This window comes from Nyctereutes procyonoides, unplaced genomic scaffold, assembly GCF_905146905.1.
Source record: "Nyctereutes procyonoides isolate TBG_1078 unplaced genomic scaffold, NYPRO_anot_genome, whole genome shotgun sequence".
Lineage (NCBI taxonomy): Eukaryota > Metazoa > Chordata > Mammalia > Carnivora > Canidae > Nyctereutes > Nyctereutes procyonoides.
Window position 1 is genome coordinate 869,575 of NW_026575043.1, and position 23,051 is coordinate 892,625.

At 42.5% G+C, this 23,051-nt stretch overlaps 1 protein-coding gene and 1 pseudogene across 1 annotated transcript; both read right to left on the minus strand.

The window, feature by feature from the left end:
- Positions 1–1,024: 1,024 nt before the first annotated feature.
- On the minus strand, positions 1,025–8,955 carry LOC129508193 (zinc finger protein with KRAB and SCAN domains 8-like; annotated as a pseudogene).
- Positions 7,989–11,440, minus strand: ZNF165 (zinc finger protein 165). The gene is given in 6 exon segments (XM_055323192.1): positions 7,989–8,211; positions 8,213–8,458; positions 8,460–8,967; positions 10,387–10,517; positions 10,813–10,870; positions 10,873–11,440. Coding segments are annotated over 6 exon segments (1,431 nt in total). The 5' UTR covers positions 11,216–11,440; the 3' UTR covers positions 7,989–8,066.
- Between the last annotated feature and the right edge of the window lie 11,611 nt (positions 11,441–23,051).

Sequence of the window (23,051 nt, forward strand, 5' to 3'; positions counted from 1 at the left end):
AGCTTTTTCTTTTTCTAAAGATTTATTTATTTATTCATTCAGAGAGAGCGAAGAGAGAGGCAGAGACACAGGCAGAGGGAGAAGCAGGCTCCATGCAGGGAGCCCGACGTGGGACCCGATCCCGCGTCTCCAGGATCACACCCCGGGCTGCAGGGGGCGCTAAACCGCTGCGCCACCAGGGCTGCCCCAAAGCTTTTTCTTCTCACCTCTCCCCTTCTCCCGTTTGGGCCTCATCTCACGGCCTTCCCACAGCTGCTCAGGTCACTAAATGCTTCTAATCTCAAAGCTTCTCTTTCCGAGCTGCACCTCTGCTTTCAGCCCTAGAGCTTCTTACTCCCACATTCCTGTCGACCCCTGCCACGTTTGTTATTTTCATCTCACCCAAAGAACTAGCTTCCGTGGGTTTGATTCAAAGCCATTAGAGTTAACTTAAAGTGACATTCCTCTACCTTTAGGTGCCCAAGTACACACTTTTAAATTTTTTTAAACGAAATCTTCAAACTGTTATCAGAAAGCTCTTTCTTCAGAGAAAATCTTATTGGGGGCTGGTGTGTAAAACTAAGGAGGAACTTTTGGTGGCAAGGTGGCCTGGAATCCGCAGACCCTGGAGAAGCCCTTAGGGAGGGGCAGGAGACCCCACGGGAGGCAGTGTGGCAGTGGACCATGTCTAAAAATACAGTGGTGATGATCTGTTACAGTCAATTCTTTCCTTGTGGGAAATGTGGCATCTATGTTGCAATGTCGTGCATTTTTGTAAGAGAATCTGGAAAGTCAGATTTTATGTGAAATCTCCAGATTTTTAAAAAACTGAAATAATTGGGGCACCTGGGTGGTAAAGTCAGTTGGAGGTCCAGTTCCTGATTTTGGCTCAGGTCCTGATCTCAGGGTCATGAGATTGAGCCCTGCATTGGGCTCCATGGCTCAGTATAGAGTCTGCTTGGGACTCTCTCTCCCTCTGCCCCTCCCCCCACCCCAAATAAACCTTAAAAAAAAAAAGCTTAAAAAATTGCAATAATTTTATATATTATTGAAAACAAAATACCACGTGGGAAAAATGCCCATGCAGGCCACATACAGCCCACTGGCCTGTTTTGCCATCTCTGGTGGAAGATATGAAAAGTCACTGGAATGTGTGTAATCTATCCTCTTGCTCCACCCTACTGAACCTTCCCATCTACACAAATCGTTCATCCCAAATTATGGAGTGTTTTTTGTATTCACAGTGTTTTTAGTGTAGGTAACTGATAGGCTGGTGTCTTTTATCAAGTTAACCTAAAATTCAGGATTTTTAAAAATGTAGATGAGATATTAAGTCTAAATTCACACTTCAGACAAGATCATCACTCAACTCCAAAGAAAACGGGGAGAAAAAACGGCAGCCGTCTCTACAACCTCCCAGTACATATCTCACGGATCACTGAAGTTTCTTGAACAGTGTGCTTGTTAGTAAGCTGTCAGGTGATCATCTATTTCAGCTTCCAGAAGTATTTTCAAATGACTGTGCAAACTGCATCATCAGGACTTCTCCCCAGTGTGGATTTGCTGGTGTACAATGAGGTGTGAACTCCACTGGAAAGCTTTCCCACATCCATCACACTCATAGGGTTTCTCTCCAGTGTGGATTCTTCGGTGGCCCAGAAGATGCGAACTGTAGCTGAAAGCTTTCCTGCACACGTCACACTCATAAGGCCTCTCTCCACTGTGGATTCGCTGGTGTCCCACCAGAGCTGAGCTGTGGCTGAAGGCCTTCCCACACTTCTCACACCCATAGGGTTTCTCCCCACTGTGGATTCTCTGGTGATGGAAGAGGCCTGAGCTCTGGCTGAAGCTTTTCCCACACTCACTGCACTGGTATGGCTTCTCCCCAGTGTGGACTCTGATGCTGTATGAGATGTGAGCTTAGACAGAATGCCTTCCCACAGTCATTGCACTGGTAGGGCTTCTCTCCAGTGTGGGTCCTTTGGTGTCGAACAAGGCCTGAACTGTAGTGAAAAGCTTTCCCACACTCAATGCATTGGAAAAGTTTTTCTCCAGTGTGAGTCTTCTGATGCTGAACAAGGTGTGAACTGTATGTAATAAAAGGCTTTTCCACACTCATCACACTGATAGGGTTTTAATCGGTTATGTATTCTCTGATGGTCAATAAGTTGTGAGCTCTGGATGAAAGTTTTGCCACACACATTACACGAATAGGGTCTTTCTCCAGTGTGGATTCTTTTATGTCTGATGAGGCTTGAGTTTTGAGTGAATCTTCTCCCACATTCATCACACTTATATCTTCTCTCAGTTGAAGTGTTTCTCTGATATCTTTTGTCCATCCTTCATGTTCTTGAATGTCTCCACATGCAGGGACCTCTCCATTGATTTGGCCAGATGACTTTTTTGGAGACTCCATCTCTCTGGTAAGCTCATGCTTTTGAATCAATTCTCCTTTCTCAATTCTAATCACATCATCTGAAACAAAAGGAGAGATTTCAAATGTCACTGAAATATACAGAAACAAAATCAAACTAGAAGTACACAGATTAACTATACCAACAAAATAGTTTTACAACATTTGAGGAAGAAAATGGGAGTGACAAGGGAGGAGAACACTAGCAGTGTCTGGACTGGAAGGCCATGACTTGGGCAGAGTGGAGACAAGTCAGGGAGGAATAAGTCAACAACAGAAAAAATGATCTGAGATGAGAGCAGGTTCCAAGGGCAAGGGCAGAGCAGCATAGGGAGGAGAAGGGAAGCCATGGGGGGTCAGTGCTGATGTGGAGCTGTGGAGCAGCTCTGTACAGGTGGCTCTGAAGGCCTCTGGGAGTACTGAAATAGGGGGGAGCACAGAAAGTGCCCTATTTCCAAATATGCAGACCAAGGAGGTCAGAGTCTAATCACATGAGGCACAGAAGGATATTATTGTGTAGGCAGAGAGAGAAACAGATTCGGCCCCAAAGACACTGCTCTTCTTGCAAAGGAGAACCTGGGCATCTGTCAAGCCTGAAGCTACACTCTGTGGGTCATTTGATACTTCCCAGGCAGATGTTCATGAACACAGAGGAGGGGTTTTAACAGACCCAGACTCCTGGCTGTCCTTAGCCAAAGAAAGCATGTTCCCATAGTTTCCCTGCTTGTCGCTCCTACAGAGGTGCCTCTGAGCAGGGTTCCCAATACCTCCACTCCTCCAGGGTGGCTGATGTGGCCACTTCCTCAATGGTCAACAGTTTCTGAAAAAAAGTGAGACTGTCAAGACGTATTCTCCCTGAAGTAATTCCATTTTAGGACTCAGAGTAAAGGGCAGGATTTGTAACCATGTAAGAAAAATGCAGGAAAAAGCAATATGCTTTGTGTGGTTAAGAGACGTTAATTGGGGGTTGTGGGGGTGGCAAGGAAAGACCAGTATGGAGACAGCTGAAGACCAGAAGGTAGCGTTTGTCAGACACACTGGCTGACTGTGCCCAAACCAGTCACCTTAAGGCCACTCTGGGAGGAGAGAGGGGAAGGAGCCATGGCCCAACAGCAGATGTGAGCTCTCTGAGTGTGGACAAGGGACAAAGCCAAAGGCACCCCTCCTGAGGAAAGTGACAGATCCCTGGGTGTCAGGGCTCCCACTATATGAAAGTGGAGCTGAGAAGCAGTGCTGCCCAGAGTGAGAGGAGCCGTTTCCCAGGTCTCCTTCCTCACCAGACCACCTTGCCACGCTGGTGAAAAAAGTTCTGTTACTGGCTATGTAAGGTTATCTTAAAGTTTTGGGGCACTTTAAAACTTCATGTTACTGCCACCTCAGATACACTTGTGTGCAGAATTCAAAGGAAAATCACACAAAGTATACATTTATGCAAGAATATAGTCTTTTAGGGAGGTCTGGGTGGCTCAGTTGGGTACATGTCCAACTCTTGATTTTGGCTCAGATCTTGATCTCAGTGCCATGAGATCAAGCCTTGTGTGGGGACTCCATGCATAGTGGAGAGTCTGCTTGGGATTTTCTCTCCCCCTCCCTCTGCTCCTTCCCCCACTTAGGCGCACATGCATGCTCTCTCTCCCTCTTTCTAAATAAGTAAAATCATAAAATCTAAAATAAAAACGGAAAAAAAAGAAGTCTTTTAGAGTCATTAGCAAATATAAAATGCACTGCAGATGTGATCCAAAACATTATTGTACATGTAATAGAAAATTCATATCATCATGAGAAGAAAATCTATGGATTATTGAAAAATATAGCATAGAAACACAATTTCTAACAGACTAAAAAAGGTTGGGGAAGGGGTGCCTGGCTGGCTTCGTCAGTGGAGCACACTACTCTTGATCTGGAGGTCATGAGTTTGAGACCCACGTTGAGTATAAAGATTACTTAATAAATAAAGTATTTTTCAAAAGGTTGGGGAAGATGGTGTACTTCTAGTCAGGATGGCACAGTGAATTCATATTCTAGCCCCAAATACAGGGAGTGATAAAAGTAAAAATTAATCTATAATATGTCTGTGCTAAAAGAATAAGACAGTCATTTCTGTGGGCCAGAAAGGAAATAAAAACACAGAATGGCAGCTATAGTTGAAGTTGTGATCCTGCTACGCTCCAGAGATGGGTGGAGACGGTGGCTCACAGGAAGATGGGGGACTGGTACCAGCTCACTGCTGATGCCAGAGTCTGGGTGCCCACACACAAGCATGTGGACAGCTCTGTGACCAAGGAGCCTGTCAGGCCACTGAGAAGCTTGTGGTGACATTGATGGTCTGTGTGTTATCACTGGAGCCCTGGTTCTGGGAGTGGGGGCGGGCAGAGGTAACCACAGAACTGCTCAGCAAGGAAGGGAAGAATATAAAACAGATCAGAAAGAACTCAAAATGAGCCCAGAGATGAAAATTTCAAAACACTTGAGCAGAATGCTAAGAAAGATGGTTAACAAAATCACCGCTTGGAACATGAATTCAATCCAGATGAAATTACCCTCATCAAAAAGCCTGGAAAGAGGGTGCCTGGGTGGCTCAGTGAGTTAAGCCTCCGACTCGTGATTTCGGCTCAGGTCATGATCTCAGGGTTGTGAGATTGAGTCCTGCATGGGCTCCACACTGGACATGGGGCCTACTTCTCTCCCTCTACCTCTGCCTCTCCCCTGCTCACTCTCATGAGCTCTCTCTCTCTCTAAAATAAATAAATCTTAAAAAAAAAAAAAGCCTGGAAAGATTAAAGATATCTAAAAAAGGTTAAGTAATGACATAGTATCCATAGCACAAAAACAATTATGAAATAAAACCAGTAAAAATGAAACAAGATGATATAAAAACTGAAGACAAATTTTATTTTATTTTTTTAAAGATTTTACTTATTATTCATGAGAGACACAGAGAGAGAGAGAGGCAGAGACACAGGCAGAGGGAGAAGCAGGCTCCATGCAAGGAGCCTGATGTGGGACTCAGTCCCGGGACTCCAGGATCACGCCCTGAGCCAAAGGCAGGTGCTCAACCACTGAGCCACCCAGGCATCCCCTGAATGGAAATTTTAGAAGTGAATAAACTGGAGACAGAATAAACTGGAAGGTAACAGGACTCTACTGGGATGTACCACAGAGACAGAGACAAAGGATATGAAAAAGTACTTACACGAAATGAATAGATTTATAAATAGATTCTAACCAGTGTATTCTGGGAGTCCCAGAAGAAAAAAACATAAGGAATAAAAAAAAAATTATGTAAAGAACCAATAGCTGAGAATTTTCTAGGGCTGAAGAAAAAACATGGGTTCTTCACAACAGGGCATATATGAACCAACCAAGATGAGTAAAAATAAAACCCTATCAGGATACACTTTTTAGTAAAACTTAGGATCATAAAGGCTAAGAGTAAATATAAATGCTACTAATGAGAAAAGATGGAATCCCTAAAAAAACAAAAACAGTATTTGGAAACTGTAGTAGCCATTTGTTAAAGATTTTATTTATTTACTTGAGAGAGCAGGAGTGAGGGCAGCAGAAGAGGCAGAAGGGAGAAGCAGACTCCCTGCTGAGCAGGGAGCCCAATGTGAGGCTCAATCCCAGGACCCCAGGATCATGACCTAAGCTGAAGGCAGAGGCTTAACCGACTGAGCCACCCAGGTGCCCCGGTAGTGACTTATTTATTTATTTATTTATTTATTTATTTATTTATTTACTTACTTACTTACTTACTTACTTATTTATGATAGACATAGAGAGAGAGAGACAGAGAGAGAGAGAGAGAGGCAGAGACACAGGAGGAGGGAGAAGCAGGCTCCATGCCGGGAGCCTGACGTGGGACTTAATCCTGGGACTCCAGGATCGCGCTCTGGGCCAAAGGCAGGCACTAAACCACTGAGCCACCCAGGGATCCCCTGGTAGTGATCTTTTAAGGGCACACAACAGAATCTAGAGGACTAGCTACTGGAAGGAGTAGTACCAGCAATACTTTCAGAATGCTGAGGGAAAAAAAGGTCAATCTGAAATTTACTCTAGCTAAACCGTGATTACAAAGGGAAGAAAGGTGCTCCTGGCTGACTCAGTTGGTACAGCAAGCAACTCCTGATCTCAGGGTCGTGAGTTCAAGCCCTGCATTGGGCATGGAGCCTACTTATTAAAAAAAAAAAAAAAAAAGAGGAGGGCAATGTAAGTATTTTCAGACATGCAAAGACTAAGTGTACATCCAAAGAACCTAAGATAATCATTAAAAATATGAACTCCAATTAGAGTGAAATCTAGAGGAAAGGTGTTGGACCAGAGAATGATGCTTTAGTAACTGACAAAGTATGTCTGGAAATTTATTAAACTTACTGTGAAAGAAAAAAATTGATTTCACATTTTTATAAAGAAACTGGTTTCTATGAATGACCAACTATAATCTAGAATTTATAGAGTTAATAGAGTCTAGTTCCCTAGTTAGAGGAGAATTTCCATTCATTAATTTTTCCTAGTTATAAGAGAATTTTAAAAAGCCCATGAAAATAATGGAATTTAAATTCTTCTGATACTGCCTTCATTTAACAAAATAAAGTTTCAAGTCACTGTGCTCTCAATTTTTTTTAAATCTTTTTTTATTTATTTATTTTTTATTTATTTATGATAGTCACAGAGAGAGAGAGAGAGGCAGAGACACAGGCAGAGGGAGAAGCGGGCTCCATGCACCGGAAGCCCAATGTGGGATTCGATCCCGGGTCTCCAGGATCGCGCCCTGGGCCAAAGGCAGGCGCTAAACCGCTGTGCCACCCAGGCTCCCCAGTACCTTTACTTTTAATGCTAATTCTCTCAGCCCTCTTCCAGGATTGCCAGTAGCTAGGGAACCCTGTTTCTGTTAAGAGGGCTCCTCAGAACTGAAGTCTGTCCACTTACCCCAGAGAGGTGCCAAAACCCACATATATGTGGCAGTAAGAGCCTAGTTATGTTATTGTCTCCCCTAAAGTCAACTTTAAGTTCAATGTGACCACCTTTCCTCACCACTAACCCCAAGTCCTCCCTAATTTATTTCTCTCCTCTCTTATTTGAATTTCTCTGGATTCTGGTCTCTTGCCTTGGATGCTTTCCTGGCTTACCTCCTGGTATGACCTCTGGATCTAGATTTTGGTCTGTGTATTAAATTGCCACCATTGCTCAAGTCCTCTTCTTTGACATGACTTTCTAATGTAGTTTTGTTGTCCTTCATTTAAAGGAATGTTTTGAAAGCTCTGTTGTGTATTTCCCAAGTTATTCCGCTTATAGAGCTTAGACTACCTCTTCTTGTGGAGCATCATTTACTAGTGTTGATGATCAGCTTTACCGAATCCTCTCCTCTCCACATAGTAATCATGGTTACTTCCAAGACAGTCCTTTTTTTCCTGTATCTCCATTGCCACAGAGTAGCCTATTTATTAGCCCCTCTCTAAGTTCTGCTCTTGACTTCAGCAGTCAATGGAAGAGAGGCAAATCCTGTCTCACAGAAAGCCCCCTGCTCCCCACAGGTGAAGACCATTCACGGAACATAAGCCAGAGAATGAGAAAAGAGATCATAGTTTTTCAGTCATTCATCTCACTCCATATTTTTTATTCAATATTTTTCATGTTGCTATTTCCTTCTCCTTTCCATACAAACTTAAGTTCTTTACATTAACAGGTTTTCCCTCTTGTGAATTCTTTGGTGTTGATGAAGGTGGGAACTCTGACTGAAGGCTCTTCCACACTCACTGCATTCATAGGGTTTCTCTCCAGTGTGGATTCTCAAATGTCGAATGAGGTGTGAGCTCACTGAAGGTTTTCCCACATTTACTACATTCATAGGGTTTCTCTCTGGTGTGAATTCTCTGATGCAGGATAAGATGTGAGTTGAGACTGAATGCTCTCCCACATTCCTTGCATTCAAAGGGTCTTTCCCCAGTGTGAATTCTCTGGTGTCTAATAAGATCTGAGCTCCCCCCAAAGCCTTTCCTACACTCACTACATTCATAGGGCCTTTCTCCAGTGTGGATTCTCTGATGCCTGATAAGCTTTGAGCTATCTGAAAGCTTTCCCACACTCATTACACTGGTGGGTTTTCTCCCCATTAAAAATTGCTGCATGTTTAATAAGGTTTGGGCTCTTGAGAGATTTTCCATATTGGTGAATTCTTTCTCCAGCATAAATTCTTTGATGCTTAATAAAATCTGGATTCCATTTGAAATTTTGGTCATAGGTACTGTGTTTACAAGTTTTCTGGTGTATCAATTCACTTGAATTTAGGTTTAAGCTTCTCTCACATCCATCATGGCCAATTTCACCTGTAAGTATATTTTTGTGGGTAAGGATTTTATTATAACCTCCATCCTGAGAAGATGATGGTCTCTGAGACCCTCCTGATTCTTTTTCCCACTGCCTCTTTAACCTGCCTGCAGACTTACAGATGTCTTGAGGCTCAGCAGATCCTTCCGACATGAATCCTGAAATTCTTCCTGATAGAATTCTTTGTGATTCAGTTTTTTCACAAATGTCCAACTTTGGCACAGATCCATTGTTTTCACTTTCCTTATCTAAAAAAGTGAAAAGACAAAGTGGTAAATACCTGTTTGCTGCATTGGAAGAAAAGAAAATTTTGAGATATACCCAAGACAGTTAGTTACATATTGGTATTTGAATTGGCCATTCTAAAAATGTGGCCTTTCAGGTGATAGGTGTGATGAACAAGGACACAAAAGAGAAAAGTTGGTAAAATCAAGTAGAATGCCCATCTATCCAACCACCCATTTCTTCATCATCCATGACTGATCAAGTTCTGTAACCACTTTCAGCTAAATGTCCCCTGAATGCATCCCCTTTTTACATTTCTGCTACCACCACCCATTCTTATCACTCTTCCTATCTAGGAGATTGTCACAGCCTCCCACTGTTCTGACTCTGAGCTGTTCTTCTTAGGCATCCTGAATACCCTCACGAGACTAACTGTTGTTAATATTCTGTCACCTATATCCTACTCAGAAACCTTCCCTCTCTTTTCTTCCACAACATACCTAACTCCTCTGCCTGGTTTCCAGAGTCCATTTATGATCTAGTCTTCACAATTCCTGCCTTCTGGCTCACAAATTTATCCTATGACTACAACTCTATATTGTGCTGCAATCCGGCATCCCCTGTTTGTTGTAGGATTTCCTTTGTCTAGAATATGGTAGAGCAGGAAGGGTGGTTAGGCAGTGCTGGTCTTAGGGTGGGGGAAATGTATGATTTTGGATGAGGTGAATAGAAATGTCTCCAAAACAAACTGGAAAGCAGAATTTGTGTATTTTTATAAAAACTGACTGTAATTTATTCTTGAGTTTAATTTTGAGATCATTTACACCTAAAGTGATAGTGAGTCCATGGACTTTTTAAATAGAGGCGTTTTAGAACAGCAATAAGTATTCCATGGGGGTAGTCACCAGAAGTACATCCAACTTCCTATAAAAACAAAAACAAAAAAAAAAACCCCAAAACTTCCTACAAAAACATGAAAGTTTTGGAAGACTGAAAGTACAATTTAAAAAAAGACAACAACGCATATCTTGTTCTATAAATCTGTGAATTACATTCCACTTCTGAGTATATCATTGTGTATCTGCTTCTCTACTAACACATTTTGTTTCTCTTGATATGTTTCTTCCTCTTTTTCTTTTGTTTCTTTACTCTTTCCCTGACATTTTCTTATGCATTCATTTTTCTTTAATTTACTCACAAAAATATATGGTGTTTTGGAAATAGTCTGAAGAACAAATAGAAGAATATAAATATTCTGTATAAGGACTCAGGTTTTCTCTCTCTGTTTTTATTTTAACTGACCAATGACACATAGGGAAAAAGTTCTCTACTTCTCATGGGGTGATAAAGGACCACCTATAGTGACAGAGGCTACTCTGAGAAAGAAGATTCACAGTCCCACTCTTTCAGTGACATGAATTGCATGCAATACTGCCCCTTACCACGGTCCAGAAGAAGGGGTGCTGAAGAACCATGAAGGGCATTGGGGTCCACTGGCTGCAAGTGGACACTAAGTACTGGTCCAGAAGGTACCAACTTTCTCCTGAATATCTCTTGTCCATGTGCATGGACTGGAACCTGAGGGAAAAAAAGTAGAGTACATTTTGGCTTGTGAGAGAATCCTTGTTTGGGGATTTGAACATCTTCCAAAAGTAAAGAGAACCTCCTGTAGGAATACAAAACTGCAAAAGGATGGATTAAGTCTGATTCAACTGTAAAATGTGGCATAGCATCAAATGCAATGGATAGGAGACATAAAGGCACACTGAACTAACAGCTCCTGCAGGTCTCACCAGGTATTCAATCTCAGGCCCTTTCTTCCTACTGTGAGACTCCATCCATGTAGTCTTAGATCTCCCATCCCATTGTGTATCTGGACTACCGCTTCATCGGTGCCTCTCTCCAAACCTTCCAGTATGGTAACCACTCCTCTCCACTCTCTGGGTCATGTTCCTGCACCCAGGCCTGGAGCTCCTCAGGCAGGATGGTCAGGAACTGCTCCAGCACCAGCAGTTCGAGGATCTGCTCCTTGCTGTGGGTTTCGGGCTGTAGCCACTGATGGCAGAGCTCCTGGAGCCGGCTCAGTGCCTCTCGGGGTCCAGGGGAATCCTGGTAGCAGAACTGCCTGAAAAGCTGTCAGCACAGCTCCTGCCTGAGGCGATTGCTTCTCTGGAGGCAAGTGTCCTGCCTCCAGACAAAATCTTCCTCTTTTATCTTCACTATCACAAGTTCTTCATTCTCCTGAAGGTTCTGAACTGCAGCTGTTGTCATTTTGTGATGAAATGTATTACCAGGAAACCCCTTTCTGCTTTGTGAAGGGTCTTATTTAGTTTCAAGAGCTCTTCTAAGGGATAAAAAATAACTATTACTGTCTACGAAGAAGAAAGATCATACAATAGTAATTTTCCATTAGACAGAAGTGTAGTGGGCATTTATTATACGTAAAAGCACTGAAATACTTATTTTGTGGGATATAAGTGTTACAAAATTTCTACCTTAAAGCAGTTTAAAATTTAAATTTAAAACAAAATAAAATCAATCAATCAATCAATCAATCAATCAATCAAACAAACAAAATACCTTGGGACTCCCGGTGGCTCAGTCGGTTAAGCATCTGACTTAGGCTCAGGTCATCATCTCTCAGAGTCCTGGGATTTGGCCCTGAGGCAGGTTCTCTGCTCAGTAGACAGCCTGCTTTTCCCTTTCCCTCTGCCCCTACCCCTGCTCCTGCTCTCTTTCTCATTATCACTCACTCTCTCTCAAATGGATAAATAAAATCTTAAAAAACTAAAAACAAAATACCTTTTCTTAAAATATTTTTTTATTTATTCATAAGAGACAGAGAGAGAGAGAGAGAGAGAGGCAGAGACACAGGCAGAGGGACAGGCAGGCTCCATGCAGGGAGCTGGATGCGGGACTCGATCCTGGGTCTTCAGGATCACGCCCTGGGCTGAAAGTGGTGCTAAACTGTTGGGCCACCTGGACTGCCCCAAAATACCTTTTTAAAAAAGATTTATTTTAGAAAGAGAGATAGAGGGACAAAGGGAGAGGAAGAGAATCTCCAGCACACTCCTAGCCCATCTTGGAGCCCAAGTCTGGGCTAAATCCCACAACCCTGAGATTGACCTGAGCAGAAATCAGGATATGGACTCAACCAACTGAGCCACCCAGGCACCCCTAAAAACAAAATACTTCAAAATAGAATATAAGATTTAGGGACACCTGGGTGGTTCAGTGGTTTAGTGCTTGACTTTGGCCCAGGGCGTGATCCTGGAGTCCTGGGATGAAGTCCCACATCAGGCTCCCTGCATGGAGCCTGTTTCTCACTCTGCCTGTGTCTCTGCCTCTCTCTCTCTCTCTCTGTCTGTAATGAGTAAATAAATAAAATCTTTAAAAAAAGAAAAGAATGTAAGATTTATAAATTTAAGGCAATGCTTCATGTTAAACATGCTACATGCAATTAAATTATATGTAAGTCATAAAGACAATAAGGATCAACATAGAAAAATGACAAAGTGCTTCATAAAGTTGGAGATGCAAAGGAGCCTAGCATGTTGCAATGGGCAGGGAAAACTTAATTAAGGGATTAACTTCTGAAGAATGGAAAGGACTTGATAGGATGTGGAAGAGAGAAAAATAGGAAATTACAAACCAGGAAACACCCTGAACAACTGGTTAATGGTAGGATCACAAAAGTGGGAAAGCAAAAAGTTTGGTAAGTTTGTATACGGAAATCACAGAGGCAAAGTGCTACGATAGAAAGCCTCGAATGCCAAGATCCTGAATTCAGAGTTTATCCTTTAGGTACAGGGAAGCCAAGGAAAGCTTCTGAGCAGATGACCTGACAATACTGTTTGTGGAGTTAATATGTTGTTCATTTCTAGGATGGACTACAATATAAAAAGAGAAACGCCAAGAAACGCCACGTTTGTACTCAATACAAGTGTGAAGAAAATAATAAGGTTGGAATGATAATTATTAATCCACAATCTGGAACTAGGATTATTTATAAATCTCTTAAGTAATAAGGGTAACTTTTCTTTTTCCTTTAGGTTTTAAGTAATCTCTACACCCAATGTAGGGATGGAACTCACAACTCGAGATCAAGAGTCACCTGTTGCACCAACTGAGCCAGATGGGTCCCAAAGGCAACTTTTCTTGAGAGCCAGGGCTAACAGTTTCCACCAGGTTAACTCGTTCCTTCCTGAAAGGTCTCAAATAGGTTTCCTTTTATCCCAACAGTTCCTTCTCTACTTTCCTAGTTTTGTGGCTCAGTTCATATCTTGGATGATGTGGGAAACGAAGGCAGAAGAAAAATTATGAAATTTCCTTACTATCCACAGCCCACCGAAAAGTCCTAAAACAGCCTTAGTGACATTCGTCTAGGGACTCAGCTGCCTCAATGTTGATACTCTGCTAAGGGCAAAAGGTAATCGACCCCCAGGACCCTGTAAGTATACTTGAACATATAGAAATTCTTTTGGAAACTTCCTTTATCTCTAAACTCCCCAGAGATACATGTTGGCAATCATCCCCCAAGCATATAAAGGCCCCTGATACACATCTGAAGGGTTTCATGACTGAGTTTTTACTAAACAGTAACAAATGACCCTAACAATAGCTAGCCTCTGCAGGATCCTGGAAACCTTGTTTCCAAAATACCTTGGAGACTTGCTTACACTATCCCTAATGCCCTCCCAACTTCAAACTATATAATGGGCCATTCCTCAAGACCCCAGTGCAGCTTTCTGCCCATGGGTCCTGTTCTCTGCGTTAATAAAACCACCTTTTTGCACTTAAGACATCTTAAGACTTTTTTCTTGGCCGTTTGTCTTTCGCATGTCATTGGACATTAAGTTAAATATAATAAACTGGCACCATAACTTCCTTATCTGTCTACTATGAATCTTGTTATTAAATAACAGTTCCTAGAGTTTTATCACACAGGAATGTCTGGTTTCTGCACTGAAAAACTGAGTAACAGGAATTTAGATATGAAGCCCTAGAGTACAAGAGCAGAATGCAAAGGTCTTTCAGGGCCTTCTACTAAACATTTCACCAGTTAACTGTTGATTGTTGCACTGACATGTACTTTATTAAGAATCTGAACACAAGGAGCGCCTGGGTGGCTTAGTTGGTTAAGCATCTGTCTTTGGTTGGGGTCATGATCTCAGATTCAGTGCCACATCAGCTCCCAGCTCAGCGGGGTGGGGGGGCCTGCTTCACCCTCTGCCCCTCCCTCTCTGCTCCTCCTCCATCTCACTTTCTCTCTGAAATAAATAAAATCTTAAAAAAAAAAAAAAGGAATCAACACAAGTAAAGCTCTGGGCTAGAAGTTGTACAGCAATGGTTTCCAAGAAAGTCTGAGTTTGCAGCTGATTAACTAGATAATCAATCATGTAGAAACTGTTAGAAACAGATTCCTGGGATGCTGTCTGGGTCAGTCTGGGTATACCTGGAAAATCCCTATTCTGAGGTACAGCTGTAAGGAATTAAATGGTGCTTGAGTTTGCGAAATAGTTGGGGAAAAAAGGCCATAGAACCCACGTGGATTAAAAGCATTTAAATAACTTAATATGGCATATTAAATAACTCACTGGGCACTCACTGAAATGCTGACAACTGAAGGACTAAACCAGCTGTACGGTTGAGGCATCAGTACCTCACCGGGTCAGAGCAGGGAGGCAGCGCATGTGGACGTGCAAGAGCAAATACTTGCAGGGATGGAGAGGGCTGAAGCTGGACGAGACCAAGCGGGAAGAATTGAGAAGAGGGATGACGAACACGCGACGCTGCGGTGAATTCCCCTCCTTCCCACCGAGCTCCTACAGCTCCTGACGCATGACCTCTGAGGACACATCGCCTCGTCCCCGAACTGTTTTTAGTTCTGGCGATTCCTTCCAGGTCTCGGCCCCAGGAGGACGGGGCAGCGGTACCGGGCCGCGTGCACCACGGGCTCCCCTGAGTGGACGCCCGACAGCCGTGGGCCGCCCCGCGTCTTCTACGGAAAGGCGAGGACCCCTCCCGCGAGCAGCGCGCGTGGGACGGGGTCTCGGGAACTCCTCCGGGAGGAAGCAGCCCCTCGAGGCCAACGCCGCGCTCGCAGCGCCATCAGTGACCCCAGCCCGGCGCCCCGCCCCGCCCCCGCCATGACGTAATGCGCGGCGCCGGTAACCATGGAAACCGAGGCCTGTCTCGGAGTAGGCGGGCTCAATGCCTTCCGCACGCCGACCCTAGTTTCGCCTTTCCTCGGGATGCCTCCGCGGTCCTGGCTGCAGGACCTCGCTGCGGGGCGGCTGCGATCCCCAAATAAAGTGGTAGGGACTGCAATGCTTGGAGGGGACAAAAGGTCGGACCCGTGGATCCTCAAGCCCGGACTCACCTCTCCTACAGGATGGTTCCGATCGGACACTTCCGGTGGGGGGACGGCGCTGCGCCGGCTCGGGGACTTTGAGCCTGCGCAGAGGGAGGCCTGGCTCTGGACTGTGACTCCCAGAAGTCTTGGCGTCTTTCTCGTTTCCCAGGATGCCTCGCCGGCTCTCGAAGTTCTTAGGACTTCGGGGCGGGGTTCTTGCGCCCCCTTGTGGCGGGAAACTGGCTTCTGCTGCGCCTACGCGGCCTCTCCCGGACAGCAGTCTGGGAGGTGGAACGGAAGCCCGTGCACCTCGCACAGACCTCACCTGGGAATCCTTCCTCGGCTTCCAGGAATGAAGGTGTGCAAAAGGGTGTGCAAGACGTGGCTGGTTGTAACCCCGCCTCACAACGGCCCGAAACGTGAACTTTCCTGAGTCGGTGGGCGGATGTGTAACTACTAGGAGCTAACTGAGGTTTACTGCTGCTCCTTCCCTCACTGCCTCTTCTCATCTGCGGTGTTAACCAAAATTCAGCTGAGTTTGTTTGAAGGTCTTTATTTTTTAATTAATTAATTTAAAAGATTGTATTTATCCATGAGAGGCACACAGGGAAAGGCAGAATGATAGGCAGAGGGAGAAAGAAGCAGACTCCCTGTGGGATCTCAGGACCCCAGGATCACATCCTGACCACTGAGGCACCCACACCTACCCCAAAGTATTTTTTGCATAATATCTACTTCTCATTTTCTTTTCATTTTTCTAAAAGCTGTGAATGGATTCAAACATTGATAAGAAAAAATGGTAAACTTCATGCACACAACACCTAGCTTCTTCCTTCCACTTTACCCAATTTGTTTCGGATATATATTTCATTTTAAAAATATTTCTTTTTAAAGATTTATGTATTTATTTTAGAGGGAGAGCGCACGTCTGCAAGTGAGCACGAGTTGGGGGAGGGTGACAGAGGGAGAGAGGGAGAAGCAGGCTCCCCACTGCGTGGAGCCCGCTTAGAGCTGGGTCTTAAGACCCTGAGATCATGACCTGAGCCTAAATCAAGAGTCAGGTATTCAACTGACTGAGCTACCCAGGCACCCCTCAGATATATATTTTATTTTAATTTTTTTAAGATCATATTTATTCATGAGAGATACAGAGAGAGAGGCAGAGACACAGGCAGAGGGAGAAGCAGGCTCCATGCAGGGAGCCCGATGTGGGACTATCCCGGGACTATAGGATCATGCCCTGAGCTGTGGGTCAACAGCTGAGCCACTCAGGCGTCGCTGTACTTTATTTTTATTTTTTAAATTTATTTTTATTATTTTTTTAATTTTTATTTATTTATGATAGGTACACAGTGTGAGAGAGAGAGAGGCAGAGACACAGGCAGAGGGAGAAGCAGGCTCCATGCACCGGGAGCCCGACGTGGGATTCGATCCCGGGTCTCCAGGATCGTGCCCTGGGCCAAAGGCAGGCGCTAAACCGCTGCGCCACCCAGGGATCCCCTAAATTTATTTTTAAAGATTTTATTTATTTATTCATGGGAGATACACACAGAGAGAGGCAGAGATGCAGGCAGAGGGAGAAGCAGGCTCCATGCAGGGAGCCTGATGCCAGACGGATCCCAGGACTCCAGGATCACACTCTGGGCTGAAGGCAGGTGGTAAACCGCTGAGCCACCTAGAGATCCCCTATATTTTATTTTTTAAAAGAAGTGTACATTGCAGGTGCATGAGACCTTCTCTGCATTTCTGCATTCCATCTCAACTCCATTCCAACATATATTCATTATTTAGCATTCCAATTTTGGTGTACATTTTGCCATAAGTACTTGTGTTCTGTGGATTTTAAATCTGTAAAAATGAAAATTGGACTGCAACTTTCACCCTTGGTTTTTCATTCCACATTATAGTTTTGAAATGTTTAAACTTTTCCATATATATGTAGTTCATTCATTTTAAATACATTTTAAATGCATCAAAATGTAGCTACTCAGTTCAACCATTTTCCAGATGCTGTGCATTTAATATATATACTCTTTTTTCTTTTTGCTAGAACATGTGTATGTTTAGAAGAGACTATACATAGAAGAGAAATACAGAGAATATACATAGAAGAAAACATACATAGAAGGAAAAAGTCCTAGGTCAAAATTATGCTTGTAATATTTGCCATTCATTTTCACTGTTGTAGAGTATTACCTTTACATCTTCTAAATATGGAATAATACTCTACAACAATATGAGTTTGTCTGTTTTACTGATAATGGACATTAAATTGTCCTTGATTTTTGGACCACACAATCTGCTGTGAACCTTCTTGTATATCTTCCCTTTTGTTTATGTATGAGAATTTCTCTAGAATACATACCTAGAAATTAAATTTTGGGGTTTTAGAGTGTTAATACCTTCAAGTCAGTAATACTGCCAAATTGTTTTCAAACGTATCAATTTACATTCCCATTAGCAGCATGTAAGAGTTACAATTATTCCATATCTTACGCAACACTTGGTTCTTTGGTTATTAATTTTTACCATCTAATATGTATGAAATGATATATTTTTTTAAAAGATTTTATTTATTCATGAGGGACACAGAGAGAGAGAGAGGCAGAGGCACAGGCAGAGGGAGAAGCCGGCTCCACACAGGGAACCCGATGATGTGGGACTCCGTCCCAGGACTCCAGGATCACACCCTGGAACGAAGGCAGGCCCTAAACCGCTGAGCCACCCAGGAGTCCCTGAAATGATATTGTTTAATCAATCTTTGTGTGGGTTGCTTTTACAAAGATATCCTTTTGTTTTTTTTCTCTAAAAAGTTTTAAAGTTTTGATTTTCACATTCCTGAAGCTATCTGGACAGATTGGATAGAGATACAATTTTTTTTTTAAGAGAGAGATTGAGAGAGAGAGAGAGAGAGAGAGAGGCAGAGACACGGGCAGAGGGAGAAGCAGGCTCCATGCAGGGAGCCCGATGTGGGACTTGATCCCAAGACCCCAGGACCACGCCCTGAGCTGAAGGCAGGCGCTCAACCACTGAGCCACCCAGGCATCCCAAGATACAATTTTATATATTTAACATGTGGATTGTCCCAGTAATACTTATCATATTTGATATTTGCTATTGCCTGTCTAAGTTTCCTACTGATCTGGAAGTCACCCTTGTCATAGAAACTTTTTATGTATGTGTAGGTATGTTTTGGGTCTCTATTGTTCCATGGTCTATCTGCCTATTCCAGAGTTAATACCATATATCTTAATATCACATAGAAAAAGCACTCCCACCCCCATCACTGTAATTCTTCCTTAATTCTTTGTCCTTTGCTTCTCCTATTACAGTTTAGAATTAACTTGGCAAATTAAATGAAAAACTGCATTTGGATTTTGGCTGGAATTACAATGAAATTATAGATATTTTTAGAAGAATGGACGTGTTTTTGATATTTTTTTTCTATCCATGTACATGGTATGTTCAATTATTTACATCTTATTTGATAATCTTTGATGAAGTTTTATAATTAAACCCATAAAAACTTACAGATAATATTTTATATTTATTCCTAGGTATCTTGCTTTTTGGTTATTCTTTTCTTTTAAATTAAACAGTTTCTTTGCAAAAGTAAATATATTTATATGGTGTAAACATGAGAAGGCACATGGTAAAATTTTTCCTTTTACCCTTGCTCTTTTCTCAATTTCCAATACTTGTCATAGATCTCCATTCCTATTAGCTTGTTGAATATCTTTCTAGTGTCATTTTATGCATACCCAAGCAAATATACATTTTTGTTTTATCCAAAAGGTAGTGCACTATATACTGATATGGAGAACCAAGGCTCAGAGAAATGTAGATAAATTTCCTTACAACTTGCAGCCCATTGACGAATGCTTGAGACCGGTAGAGAATGACATCCTCCAGGAACTCCCAACTGTCTTGATGTTAATGCTTTGCTATAGAAAAAAGTAATGTTAGCTTGACAATAGTCAGGCCTCTAGGATCCTGTAAGTCTTCTTCAACAATGTGAAAATCCTTTTAGAAACTTCCTTTATCTCTGCCCCTCCCAACTTAAAAGGATGTTAATCAATCACTCCTCACAGGCCCAGGGCAGCTCTTTCTGCCCTTGGGTCCTGCCCCTGTGCTTTTAAAACCCACCTTTTTTTGCATTGAAAACGTCTCAAGAATTCATTCTTGACCATTTGCTCCCAGACCCCTACTTCAAATCACATGACATACATGCTCAATTATATTTAAAGAGTAAATTCTCCAAAGTGAAATTGTTGAGTCAAAGGATGTATACAGTTATATTTACAGTTTGCATATCGTCTATCATCTGTCAATTTACCAATAATAGTAATTGTACCAATTTACACCATGATGATAATATATGATACATCTCTTCACCAATGTCTCACTGAGAATATCACAAAGTTCATGATTTCAAAGTCTTACAGATATTTCACTGCAACTTTAACTTTCACTTTTATAAGTGATGCTGAGTATTCATGTGTTTAGGAGTCATTTGCATTTTTTCTTTGAATTGCCCACTAATATTTTTGCCATTTTTCTATTAGCTATTATTCTATTCTTTATCTACTTCTAGAGATTTTTTAGGCTTTTGTCTTTAATCTCACATTATGAAAATATTTTGCATTTTTTTAAAAAAAATTTATTTATTTATTCATGACAGACACACACACACACAGAGAGAGAGAGAGAGAGAGAGAGAGAGGCAGAGGGAGAAGCAGGCTCCATGCAGGGAGCCCAACATGGGACTCGATCCTGGGTCTCCAGGATCACACCCCGGGCCGAAGGCAGCCACTGGGGCTGCCCTATTTTGCATTTTTTGATGTTCATTTTGATGTATTTGCCATGTAGAAGTTATTTTTTGTTTTTAAAAAAACTTATGTAGTTAAAACATTATTTTGTATCTTTGTCCTCTCCTCTATTAATTAGTTTAGGTGGCAGTTTCTCAATCTTACTAATTGTTTTTAAAAAACACATCTCTTAAATAAAATATCCATCTTTTGGATTTATTTTTTAAAGTTTCCTTCCTGTTATCCGATTCATTAATTTCTGTCGGAGTCCTTCAGTTTATTTTGCTATCCTTTTCTAATTTTTCAGGTGGATCTTTAATTAATGAGATTTCTCTACATTCCATTTATTATTTTTTTCTTTATTCTACATTCCATTTAGATGTTTATGACTGAGAATTCTCCTCGCACATTGCTGTTCCCATGCTTGCTCACACATGGTGCTTTGGTTATCTATCTTTGATTATTCCAGATATTCTCAAATATTTACATTTCCTCTGTGAACTCTAGGAGGACAGGCCTGCGGGGGTTCTCTATTCTGTACTCCCCATGGTATGTTTCTGTGCGATCTGAGCCATCTGGGAGTTCTTAACACTGCATTCAAATGTTGATTTCATATTTTTACTATGATTTTCAGGCCTGTGATAAAGTTACCTAAGAGAATGAAAACATTTCAAGTGGAGGACTTTTCTGTTTCTGAATGTGTCATTCATTTTTCGTTTTACTGAAAGGTATTCAGAGAATGTTGTCTTAACTATTTCATTATAAGTGGTGTCTGGTTGGCTTCCAAGAGAATCATACTCTGAGGTAAAGAAAGGTATGCAGGAAATTTGTATGTAGTGATTTTGGGATTAACACATGTGAGGGAATAACACCTGTGAGGCAGCAGAACTAAATAGAAGTTGGGCTGTGATGCGCTCAGGGCCAAAGCCCTGCTGCTCGTAAAGTACAACAATGGCCCTTCAGGGTTGCCCTGAGTTGGTTTGAAGGGTAAGGTTTTTTTTTTTTTTTTTTTTTTTTTTTGAAGGGTAAGGTTTTTACATGCCCTCAGGCGACCAGTCTTTGGATGCACCTGGCCCCTAGGGAGGGGTCATTACCCTAGACCCACCTCTTCTTTCCAGCTGAAGGTGATTTCTGAAGGGGGCTGAGGGCTACCAGCCAGCACACTCCCAGCAACTGGGAGAATAAGTCTGTCAGTCCAGAGAGGGAGTCTGGGAGGCATAGCATGGTATTCACTACAGGGGAAATCTGAGGTATTCTCATTCTCAGCCGTCTTTAAACAAACTCTAGGTTTGACCAGTCAGATACAGCTTCTCTGCAGTTTGAATCAAGGACAGTGATACACAAACAGTAGCTGTGGACCAGGCCAGCTTAGGCATCCAGTGTCTGTGAAGGCAGCATCAGTGAGTCAAGTTGAACACAGACTGTTTAATGACAGTGATGTTGGTCAACTCATAGGATCTTTACACATGTTGATTTGATTGTGGTCTGGATGGGAGCCTTGGAGGCTGGTTCTCCAATGCTGCCAGCAATTTTATGAACTATCCAACTTTTACTAAATTCTTTTATAATTAAGCAGCATTTATTTCTTTTTCTTTGCAACTAAGATATCTGATGCATACAAAGATCTTTAAAGAGATAACTAATTGGGATTTCATTGTTCTATTATTGCCATTGCTTCTCTATCCCACCACGTGTTACTTACATTGGTCATTAGAAGCTCCCAGAAAAGTTTTCTGATCTGTCTCATAAGAAAAAAGTAAAAAAACACAAGGGTAACTTGTAATCATAAACAAAACAAACAAACATATTTATAGCAGGATGTTTTAAAAAAATATCTTTTTATCTCTATTTCTGCCTGTCAGTTACTACCTATAAGAAAATGAGCAGGGCACCTGGGTGGCTCAGTGGTTGAGCATCTGCCTTTGGCTTAGGTGGTGATCCCGGGGTCCTGGGATTGAATCCTATACCAGGCTTCCCTCAAGGAGCCTGCTTCTCCCTCTGCCTATGTCTCTGCCTTCCTCTCTGTGTCTCTCATATCCTCTCTCACTGTTTTTCTTTTTTTTTTCTCTCACTGTTTTTCATGCATGACAACATGGTTATGTCACTCCTGTCTACTCTAGGAGGACAGGCCTGCAAGGGTTCTCTATTCTGTACTCCCTATGGTATGTTTCTGTGTTGATCTGAGCCACCTGGGAGTTCTTAATGCATTCAAATGTTGATTTCGTATTTTTACTATGATTTTCAGGCCTGTGATTAAGTAGCAAATTTAGGTTATCACCAAGTTTATTTAGGTATTTTGTAACATCTATGTAACATCTTTGTTTGTAACTGTGGCTAGAATGAAAATGATGAGCTAATAAGAATCTGCCTTCTGTTGAACTCCTTTCAGTCAGTACAAATCACTGGGAGAAGGTTTTGGTTTGGCACACAGCCTTCCTTAATGCCCCCCTTAGCTCACTGTTCGTTAGACTGTATATGAAGGGATTCAACATAGGGGCTATGACCATGAAGACCATGTTGTGCCCAAGATCGCGAACCCGAGAAACCGCCAAGGAGCCGACACTGATGCAATCACGCGAGGGTTTATTACAAGCTCGAGCCTGGGACCAAGCATACCTGACGCAGCGGAGCAGGGACTTGGACCCCGAGACTAAGAGGCTTAGCAACTTTATAGGGGCCAGTGGCCAATGGGATACACAGAAAGTTGCACAGTCATGCTGGTCCTGGTCCGCTGAGCCGGATTTCCGATTAGGGTGTGTCCTGGTCTTTGATTAGGGCGGGGCAGTGCCCTAAGTAATAAGCAGCTCAGCACAGGCAAGTGCAGCCCAAAATAGAGTCAGTCCTGCTCTGCTTGTCCAGGGGTAGGGGATTTTGTTAAATTTCCTGGGTCCCACAGACCAGTGATGTGGCTGAGTCTTTTTCAGATGAATGGTTGGATGAGCCT